The sequence below is a fragment of the Cercospora beticola genome, chromosome 1 (genome assembly GCF_033473495.1).
Source record: "Cercospora beticola chromosome 1, complete sequence".
NCBI classification, from domain to species: domain Eukaryota; kingdom Fungi; phylum Ascomycota; class Dothideomycetes; order Mycosphaerellales; family Mycosphaerellaceae; genus Cercospora; species Cercospora beticola.
The window spans coordinates 1,468,040-1,478,915 of NC_088935.1; the positions used below are offsets into that span (position 1 = coordinate 1,468,040).

General features: G+C 53.8%; 3 protein-coding genes across 3 annotated transcripts; 2 read left to right on the forward strand and 1 right to left on the reverse strand.

Annotated features, from left to right (window-relative positions):
- Window positions 1–569: 569 nt before the first annotated feature.
- On the reverse strand, window positions 570–4,966 carry RHO25_000571 (uncharacterized protein; the record flags this gene model as incomplete). The annotated part of the gene is made up of 2 exons (XM_023593183.2): window positions 570–1,329; window positions 1,383–4,966. 2 exons carry the CDS (start codon window positions 4,964–4,966, stop codon window positions 570–572), a joined length of 4,344 nt encoding a protein of 1,447 aa, XP_023458530.1.
- A 1,005-nt stretch (window positions 4,967–5,971) lies between these two features.
- RHO25_000572 (uncharacterized protein) lies at window positions 5,972–8,422 on the forward strand (the record flags this gene model as incomplete). Its single annotated transcript, XM_023593184.2, has 1 exon — window positions 5,972–8,422. One exon carries the CDS (start codon window positions 5,972–5,974, stop codon window positions 8,420–8,422), a length of 2,451 nt encoding a protein of 816 aa, XP_023458531.1.
- A 156-nt stretch (window positions 8,423–8,578) lies between these two features.
- On the forward strand, window positions 8,579–10,066 carry RHO25_000573 (uncharacterized protein; the record flags this gene model as incomplete). Its single annotated transcript, XM_023593185.2, has 1 exon — window positions 8,579–10,066. One exon carries the CDS (start codon window positions 8,579–8,581, stop codon window positions 10,064–10,066), a length of 1,488 nt encoding a protein of 495 aa, XP_023458532.2.
- Window positions 10,067–10,876: the final 810 nt, after the last annotated feature.

The following is a 10,876-nucleotide window of genomic DNA, read 5'->3' on the forward strand; positions in this document are numbered from 1 at the left end:
GTCTTGCTCGGAGCGGGAAAGAGGGAAAAGCACGGCGAATTGCGAAGCTCGAAATGGTCGGCTGGCTCAGCTCACGCAGACTGGGGGAACGCAAATGGCTGCATTGGACTCTTTTGGGCGTGCTTGGCGGTGGTCATCTTCGGACTTGTCTCGCTCATTGGAGGCTCGGATGCAACTTTCGGCTCGCGGGAGTATAAGTCGGCTTGTGTCCTCCCCCGCTGGTTCTCTACAGATAATCGTATCTCGCTGTGATGAAAGCGCGAGGACTACTGAACATTGTGCATTACGTGGTGTGTACTGTGAGACAAGCCGCGTGTGCTTTGGTACAGTATACAGTGTCAGCATCCGCGGATCGCTCGCGTTTTGCGGACAGATCCTAGTCGCGAGAGCGCGAGGAAGCAAAGCAGCGAGATTGTCAAAGACATTGATGAGACTAAGAATTTCATGCTATACAAAATTGCGAGTGCAACTTTCAACCTGCTCTCATCTGTCTACAATATGCAACAATGTACAAGAATTAATTGAGCTTGCTTTTCATTTCAAACCTTCGTCTTCCCCCTTTCACATGCTCAATCATAGAGATCCTCGTCAACTCCTGCATTCCCATTTCCATTGACAGGGAGGTCTTGTCGTTGCTGGTGCTCGCCATCCACAACAGGTTCGCGAGATTTTCCTTTGCCCTTGCCCTTGCTCGGCGAAGATTTTGTTGGGCTGCCAATATTGTGATGAGTATTGTTCGTACTGTTCAGCGTTAAACGATCAGTGCGGATGACAAAGTCGTCGTCGTCGTCTTGTTGAGCATTATTCGAGCCGCTGTGTTGTGCAGCCGATGAAGCAGTACCGTTCGTGGCCGGTCCATTTCCTCGCTGAGCACGCTTCATGGCTTCCAAAGCTTGACTGCGAGCATTTCTCGTCCCATTTGGTCCAGGTTGAGGCGGCGCAGATGGCGCTTCCTGAGCAGCATTGTCTTGCTTCTTGGTAGCGCCCTCGAACATGCTTCTCACGCGCTCGTAGTGCTGCAGCTCATCAAGACTGACGCTAGGCACGAGGTCCTTGCGAGCCATGGTGAAGTCTTCCTCAGTGACCATGACATTGATATCCTTGTCAGTTCCATAGTGGTCGAAGTAGTAGCCGACGGAGATTTTGCCTTGTCCTCTAGTCTCTCTCTCCGCATTTACAGCACTTACGCGCTGATCAACCTCGCGAGCTGAACGCGTGACCGCTTTGAGCATCGCGTCTGAGCAGAGCGCATACAAGTCAGCTCCGGTGAACGTGAACGGCAGAGCTTCGGCGACCCGAGGTAGCGAGACCGATGGGTCAAGCGTGAATCTGTGGTATCATGTCAGTCCTGCTTATATCACTGCAATTTCGAAGGAACTTACTTTCTCGTCAGCGCTTGCAGAATGGTGGCCTGCTTCTCATGAGTATCGCTGATGCCAAGATAGAGCATCTTGTCAAAACGTCCGGGACGCAGCAACGCTTGGTCGAGCAGGTCAGGTCTGTTGGTCGCACCAATGACGAAAACGCCTCCTCCGCCCTCATCTCCGTCGCTCATGCCGTCGAGCTCAGCAAGCAATTGGGACACGATTCTGTCCATGACACCACCGCTATCGCCCTGGTTGCCACGCTTTGGAGCAACAGAGTCCAATTCGTCGAAAAAGACACAGCAAGGGCGAGCATCACGAGCTCTCTGAAAGACGCGTCGCACGTTGGCTTCTGATTCTCCGATGTACATGTTGAGCAGTTCCGGTCCTTTAACAGAGAAGAAGTTGAGGCTGAATTCCGTAGCGATAGCTTTCGCCAGCAGCGTTTTACCAGTACCCGGTGGTCCATAGAACAGGATACCACTGCGTTTCTTGAGACCTTTGGCAAATAACTCAGGCCGGGACAATGGCAGCTGAATAGTCTCAACGACAGCCTCCTTGACATGGGTAAGGCCTCCGACGTCTGACCACTGGACGTTCGGAATCTTGGGAGCACCAATTGCGTCAGCAAAATTCTTACGAGCCAGCTCTACAGCAGTCTCAAAATCAGCAGGAATGACTGAGGTGGCAGCAGCACCGCCGGCAAGCTGAATGTCCTTGATAGTGATGGGTGCTTGCACAGCGCCGCCTTTGGAGTGAGCCAACGTCTCGAGACGCTCCGACTTAGCAACGATCGCGCGGTCCACGACATCCACCAAATCTCCTGCCACCAGAGCCGCAGTCTTTACTGCAATTGATGACAAGTCTACCTCGGGCGCGACTGGCAGACCAGATTCAGTAATGACATCTCTGAGGATACCTTCTCGCTCGCCCTCATCTGGCGCGGACATCTCCATTTCGTGGGTGAAGAGGCCACGCACAGAATCTGGTACTTTGTCGATATCAGTCGTGGTGGCGACCAGGACCCGCGCTGTCTCCAAGACGCTCTTCAAAGACGCAGCTGCCTTGTCACCACTTAATTGTTCCAGATGAGAGACGCAAATAGCCGTGAGATCTGCTCCACAATCGAGCGCCCGTTCGCATCGAGCCTCCAATAACCCTTGTACCTGAGTGTCGACACCAGCGCCACCTTCTGACACAATATCGTGCGCGTCGATCAGAAAGAAGTGCATCCCAAGGTCAGCACAAGCGCGCTCAATAGTGCTGGCCTTGCCGATGTTGCGCTGCGTCGAGGTGACAAGCACTGTCAGAGGTGGCATTCCTAGGTGAACGGCGCGAGGACTTATTGACACCGCCATCAGCTCTCGAAGACGTCGTTGGAGGGGCGAGATGTAAGGCTGCACAGCTTCAGGGAGACCACCGACTGCGTTCGCTGAAGCAGACTTGGCTTGCACTTTGCGCACGCCGAGGTAGTATTGCCATGGATTGCTCGATGCTGACGGCAACTTGCGTCTATCATCCCCAGATTGCCGCATAGTCATCTTGGATGGGTCAATTGATGCTGCATCGCCCCAAGCGTCGGCCTCTTGCGCATCCTGATCATCTGCATTTGAGACGCTGACGCCTTCGATGGTGAACCACGCGACATTTCTCCTGCCACCGTGATCCCGAACGTCGTTGAGAGGTCCAAGGTGAGATAGCAGAGCGCCAGTGCTGCTCCCGTCCTGTTCAACTTCTCCCTCATATACTGATCGGCCCAATGACTCGTCAATTGGAACCGCCAGCAAGTCACCTGGCCTGACGATGCGCTGTCTCTCTTCAAAGTACTGTTTGAGATTCGCAAACAGAGCGTTGTTCAGCGACCGTTCTGTTGAAATCGGCGTGACCACTTTGCGCAGGGTGACCTCGGATGCCGTGGGCGGCATACGAGCGGAGGTAGATGGCGGTCGCGGCGTCATAGGCCTCTTGAGAGTTGCGCGTTTGTTTGCCGCAATAGTGGTCATGCTGATGTTTGTTGGATCGCCCAAATTGGCCAAGAGGATTGGTGAGAGGTGTATGGTAGCAACGTTCGCTGACGCTGTCACAAGTGAAGAGATGCTATCTCTCCTCCCACCCCTGACGTTCACTTGGTACCGGGCTGGCTTCCTTGACAGGCTCTCAGGGAGCGTATACACTTTGACAGGACGGGCAAGCGATGCAGAATCATCCAATTGTCCGAAAGCGCTGAAGCTTGGGAGTATGTGGCTTTCCGCAGGCTCGATTTTGACCCAGTCGCCTGAAAAGCACCCTAAACGAGCCAAAGCCGTTGCTTCGACGTACACTCTTGCCTCATCATCTTCGTCAGCAGTAGGCTTTGGGTGGAGCAGCTCCGTTGGCAAACGCTCGAGCAAAGCCTGTGCCCGGAAGACTTTGTTTCGCACAGCTTGACCACCTCGGATTGTGGTTGCTGTCATGTTGGAGAATACGGACCCAGGCGTGCTGATACCACGATTGAGAGCTCCAAAAGGACGGGGCGTGGCAGAAGTCAAAGCTGAGCTGAGTCCAGAGGGAGCATCGGCAAGCCCCGGCTTCGCAAGGGAAATCATATCGTCAGAATCGTCAGACAAATTGCTCTCCTCAGCGCTTGAATCGAACATGTCTTCAGAGTTCGACATATCGGTGGTGGACTTGGATATGACAATTGGCTTTGCGGGTGAATTCTCCTCCTGGGCAGAGAAGAAGACTTCTGCGCTCTCATCGCCTGACTCTTCATCAAGTCTTGGACTCAGAACAGCTTTGTTGCCGAAGTTGCTGGCTCGTTTGTCTGAGGAAGGTACGATCACAATCTGGGTAGATTCGGATATGACGCCCTGCGAGACTGGCTCGCACGCCAGAATGCGTGCAGGAGGAGCCGGTGTATGTGTGACGGGGTGTGCAAGCGCCAATGGCAAGAAGTCTTCGGCGTGTACGATTTGCACGTTGCCCAAAGCCTCGTTCACCAACAATTTTGCCTTGGAATCCGCGTCTTCCGCTGAAGAACCGTCTTCTTGCCCTTCGGTGACTGCACGCTTTCCAGCTTTCCGCGCCGCTTGTGTAGGACCGTTCGCGAAGCCACCTCGATATCTCTTTTGCACATCTTCGAGCTTCTGGATCGCCTCGGTCTCGACTGTGACGAACACGGTGTCCAATGGAATCGGTAATACATCGCTGACTCTGACCTCCACCGCACTGTTCTGTCGCAACGTTTTGTTCGGCGCTAGAGCTTGGACGATCCTCACGAAGCTCTGCGTTCCATGCGCGCCGGCAGGAAAGCGAATCGTGGAAGCAGGCAAAGGCTTCTCCTTGAGGTTTTGGCCCCGGACGGGCAGGATAGTCCAGCTCGATTCGGAGGGCGAGGCATTTGGAGTCCACAGCGTGATGGCAGCATGGTAAGGCTTATTCACTTGGCCGTCCTGTTCTGTTCCATCCCCCGGGAACAGGTCCTCCTCCAAATCGCTCGAGATGACTCCGACCTCCCCTTTCAGGCCGCTGTCGAGGTAGAGTCTGGCAGAGATGGCCGGCTTGTCCAGCCGTCTCCGCCGCTTCCGCTTGAGCGAGCCTGGCATGGGCACGTCGTAGGCCATTGTTGCCAGCGACACGTACCAATCGCTCTCAAGCTTGCCGAGCAAGCATAGAGAGACGTTGCCAGACCAAGGGGATCGCTCAGCAAAGAAGCTGGGTCTTCGGCGAGGGTACGCCAGTTGGGAGGCTGCCGAGGTCCACTGGGCGCGGCACGAGGTGTTTTGGGTGGGTCCGGCGGGCGTTGGAGCTACTACGAAGGGGACATGGATTGGCGAGAATTGGAGCGAGACATGAGAACGAGACGACGCGTTCTTCACGCAGACGAGACAGCACGATCAGCAGCAGGCAGCTCCAGCACACCTCGGGACGGCCGGCGAGGGCACGGTCAGGTCAGGTGAGGCACGAAAAGGCAGCGGGCGCCTCCTCCTCCAGCGCGCGGGCGAAAGCTTGTCGACCTGCCATGGCCATGCATGCTTCGACGGCCCTGCAGACGAATGGCTGACGCTGACACCAGTGCACGCGGAGCGGGTGCTCGTCGTTCACCTCTCCATCGCAGACCAATGCTGCTCTCCATCACTGCCATCATCGCCGCCGCCCAGGAGATTTCGATACACAAAGGTTGTGGACTGCGCAGGAGATTTCGATACACAAAGGTCGCGGCGCCATTGTTGCCATGTGCGCAGCCAATCTCCGCGTGTGGGAGGGGGGGGGGCGCTTTCACAAGACGACCGCGTACGTCATTCTTCACGCAAAAGACGGACATGCATGTCAACAACGGGCCAACTTATTAGTTGAGACGTGCTCTCGCCTCCAACGCCCCCATCCACCACTCACCTTATATGTCTCGAATCGCCCGGAGCTGATAGTCCTGCTTCTTCAGCCTGATCAGCACGTTGCGAGCCATTTTCCCCAGAGCAAGTACGAGCACAGGTACTTTCTACTAATTTCCTATGCACCGTTTCCTATTCCCATGCTCCCTGCACACCACACACCTTCTCCCATTCTAACCGCCCATCGCTGTGAAGCGCACGCGTCAGAGTCGGATAGTGGGCACCGGTTGTTAGACCATGGTGCTCCAGGATACGTCCACCGATGGAGTCTCTGAGATCTCGGAACGAGGCATCGAATACAAGAAGGACAAGGCGATAGCGTATGCGCGACAGGCCGAGAAGCTGGGAATCCTGAGAATTGATCAAGAAGATGAGAATAGCGCTTCCACACAGGCTGTCGAGGCGAAGTGGGTTACACCTTTCGATCCGGTCGTGGAGACAGCGGAAGGCCAACGACTGCCGGGAATATCTGTCGAAGAGGCGAAGAAACTCAACAGACTGAGAGACGAGGCTCGAGGGCTGACGGCGCGTTCGCCTCCGGAAAGTGCATTGCGTGAAGGCAAAGACGGGACGACACATGGCATACAACATGCCGATGGAGACAGTGGAAAGCAAAACGAGGCAAGTGATGCGCCTCTGCGAGAGTCTGTTCCAAATTCGACCACAAATCCGCTCTTTCCGCCCCTGCCACTGTATGGACCACCTACTGTAAGGAGGACGATCCAATGCATGTTCTTTCGGGCCACTTCCGCAGTGTTATCGCTTTGCTTCTTGCTGGCGATTGTGTGTGGCGCAATTGTAGATGCAGTCCCAAAAATTCTGGAAGGGACGACCAAGAAAGCGATGCTGCAGGATCCCAAGAAGCAGAGACCTTTTTACGCAGAGGAACGGCAGAGGCAGCAGGAACGAACAGAGGCCGAGCAGGCGTGGTTGAAATCCAAGCGATGCTCTCAAACTCCATCTGGTGAGAAGGGCATTCCACAGGATGGTGAGTTTGTGCCGACCGAAGGCGGACCAGATCCACTTACTACTGACGTGGCCTACTACGCACGTCGTGTCGGTCTCGATGCCGAAATACACGAAGTCCAGACGGAGGACGGCTTTCTGATTGAGCTTATTCACATCATAAACCCCAGAGACTACACGGCTTCTCCGTCGCAGAGCCACGGGCCTCAAGGGCCAGAGGTCTTTCACACGGATCGTGACGATACTGGTTTCTTCAAAGCCGGCAGCGATTCCAATGGTACCAAGAAATACCCAGTCTTGATGATGCATGGACTACTACAGTCCGCTGGTGCCTTCTGCTGCAACGACGATGATTCACTTGCTTTCTACTTGGCCAAATCAGGGTACGATGTTTGGCTTGGCAACAACCGCTGCGGGTTCAATCCGAAACATACTTCGCTCTCCTATGGCGACCCCAGAATGTGGTGCTGGAACATAAGACAAATGGGCATTATGGACTTGCCCGCTCTCATCAGTCGCGTGTTGGCCGAGACGGGATTTCCTAAACTCGCGCTAATCGCGCACAGCCAAGGAACCACTCAAACGCTCGTCGCGCTTGCAAAGGAGCAGCGACCTGATATTGGCGAGAAGATCTCAGTATTCTGCGCTCTTGCCCCTGCTGCATACGCTGGTCCCTTGATCGGCAAGTTCTACTTCAAGATTATGCGAGCAGTGAACCCGGCATTCTTTCGGATGATCTTCGGCATCCATTCGTTCATCCCAATCATGATGGAGGCTCACAAATATTTGCCGGCGAAGCCATATTCGTGGATGGGGTACCACGTCTTCAGTTACCTCTTCAGCTGGTCTGACGCAAGGTGGGACAGAGGCCTACGCGATCGTATGTTTCAGTTTGCTCCTTCGTATGTGAGCTCTGAAAGCATGCGGTGGTGGCTCGGCAGAGAATGTTTTGCGAAGCAGAAGTGCATATTGGCGACTCGCGAGGAAGCGAGGCTTGAAGACCAGGAAGATGAAGAAGACGATGAGATCATTCGAAAGTACTACGTTGACCGCGAGCCTCACGTTACGGAGCGAAGAAAATTGCAGCGCAATATCTCAAGTTACCATTGCCAGAAGCTCACTCATCAGCACCATGACGCTACGAGAGGCAAATTCGCATGGTATAATTCCCAATTCCCGCCCTTGGCCCTCTGGGTTGCTGGCGCTGACGATCTCGTTGATGGGCGGCGTTTGCTCCGCCGTTTTGACAGAGGAAGAGAACCTCATGTTAGAGTGGTGCACAAGAAGATCATCGAGGGGTACGAGCATTTGGATGTCATTTGGGCTATGGATGCCATCGAAAAGGTCGGCAAGGAAGTACGTGAAGTCGTCTGGCGCACAGCAGATGCCCAGGCCCATAAGATTTGCCGTGTGCCCGTTGGCTGCACGAACCCGGTCGAACAAGACCCGGATCCGGAAGATGTCCCGATGATCAACTCAGGTGGCCGCAAGCGAATGAATAGTATGAACGAGATTAATGGATCTCGAGAGAAAGTTCCACAATCGAATGGTTCGACGGTTCAGATAGACCAGACCAGAGGCTGGCAGAAGAGTCAGCGCAATTATGAGGAGACCATAGGCGAAGTCGATGAGCTCGCCGAGGACGACAGCAAGAAGTTGAATAGGACTTTCTCAGAAGGAGAGTTCAAGGACATAGAAGAGAAGCCGAACCCACTGGGATAGAGCATTACATGAAGAGCATGGAAGGCAGCATATTTGGTAGCACATGAACATAGCGTTGCGAGATACCCCCAAGTGTTCGTATATAGAGATGGAACATAGCACTTGATCTGTTCACTGTCCATGCCTTAAGTCCCAGCTGTGCAGCCTTAGCTCACAATGATCAATGAGTTAGTCCTTGCCAAAACGAGTAAACTCGATCGCACCTCTCCTTGGACCCTGCAGCTTACCCTTGAGCTGCACCTCATTGGACTGTACCATCGTTCCTATTGCAACAACCTCGCTTCACCAGAATTCACGATGCGTACGTCACGTATATCCAAAGATACGGCACGCATTGTCAATGCGCTGACACCACCAAGAAGAGCTGCCGCGCAGCATGCCTTGCGAAGATTCACCAATGGCGATGCGGACCAAACGAGCACCGCTTCGACAACGTCCGACACCGAGCTCACCGATCCAGCGACGCTGAGCCCCGGGGCATCGGAGCCTGCATCGAATGGCTCCGCACGAAAGAGAAAGCGTGGAAATACCGCGACTTCTGCGACCACGCTAAGCGTACAATCCACGACCGAAGTCCGCAGATCGCCACGCAAGGCCCCCAAGCTTGAGAAACCAGAGGATGACGAGGATGAAGAGGAGGACGACAAAGCCGGGTTAGCAGCAGGAGGGCCAGTCAAAAGGATACGCAAAGCCAGACGTCAACCCTCCAAGAAGATCAAGAGCGAAGATGGTACAGTCCAAGTCGAGCCACCCGCAAACTGGGAGCAACTCTACAACCTCACATCAGAAATGCGCAAAAACATTGTGGCCCCAGTCGATACAATGGGCTGCGAGTCTCTCGCCGAGAAGGATCGTTCCCCCATAGACCAACGTCTTCAAACTCTGATAGCACTTATGCTCTCTTCTCAAACCAAAGACACAGTAACAGCCGTCGCAATGAAGAATCTCCAAGAAGGCCTACCCGGGGGTTTCAATCTCGACGCTCTCCTCAACATCTCGCCCGAGGATCTGAACTCCATGATCAACAAAGTCGGCTTCCACAACAACAAAACCAAATTCATCAAACAAGTCGCTGTAATCCTGAAAGAGAAATTCAATAGCGACATCCCTGATTCCATCGGAGGACTCGTTTCTCTTCCAGGTGTAGGTCCCAAAATGGCGTATTTGACCATGTCAGCCGCGTGGGGCAAAGATGAAGGCATTGGAGTAGATGTTCATGTGCATCGGATTACGAATTTGTGGGGCTGGCATAAGACGAATAATCCGGAACAGACGAGGCTGGAGTTGGAGAGTTGGTTGCCGAAGGAGAAGTGGCATGAGATCAATCACTTGTTGGTTGGCTTGGGGCAGACGGTTTGTTTGCCTATTGGGAGGAGGTGTGGGGAGTGTGATTTGGGAGTGCGAGGAGTTTGTCCTGGGGCTGTGGCGGGCAGTCCGAAGAAGAGGAGGGTGAAGAAGGAGGTTGAGATTGAGGTCAAGAAAGAGGAGGTTGTGGTGAAGAAGGAGGAGGAGACTGTTGTGGAGGCGGATGATCAGGCCGCTGTTGTCAATATCAAGTCCGAGGATTTAGGGGAGGTGGAAATGGAGGTGGGATTGCAGGGGAGCCGAATACCAGACATTGAAGACATTGCGGCTATGCGATAGCATATCAAGCCCTTGGATCCCGGGTCGCGCAAGTAACGTGCCCTTGGGCGTTCTGCAAGACGAGCCGACATGCACAATATTTAGGCAAGTGTACATGCGTGGACACCGAGCAGGCTTTCCAAGAACAGCTCGTCGGGCGCATTCTACTGCACTTGACTTGTTTGATCTCACCGCAACTTTGATCGTTGCCAAAGTCAAGGACAGCCTTACCGACAGCATCAATTCAGTCTACATCTTGATCGCAATCGAGACTGAGGCTGAGAGGCATCAGTGCAGCAACCAGCTTGCAATTAAATCTCTCCCAGTTGTCTACAACTGGTTTGACCTGCCACGAACAGTAAAGATGAGACGAGACCCAGCTCTATGATCCACCATTCCAAATGCATGCCTGCCAGACATCATCACATGCAAGATCGCAAGCTTTGGGCTCATACTATAAGGCGGTTTCAGTAGGCGTCGTTCGTTCGTTGAAGATGGAGGAGAAACCTACTACGGCAAGACAAGCGACGAAGCAAGCGTCCACCACTGCGTTGCAATCTTCAGGTTTCTGAATTGGATCTGGACCATTGGGTGGGTCTTGAGGAGCTGCTGCGATCATTGTCGAAGTTGACAACAAAAGGAGTGGATTAATGCGCGTCTTGAGAGGGGATCAACTGGACGGTCGTGGTGTTCGTTCGAGTTGGATGGTACACTCGGTGGCTCGGTGCAGAGTGGAAGGAGTGAGAGAGATAGAGGTGCTGATGAGATTGTGACAGCGACTTTATCAGTTTTCGAGGCACTTGAGGCCTAAGCTACGAAGTGTGGCCAAGA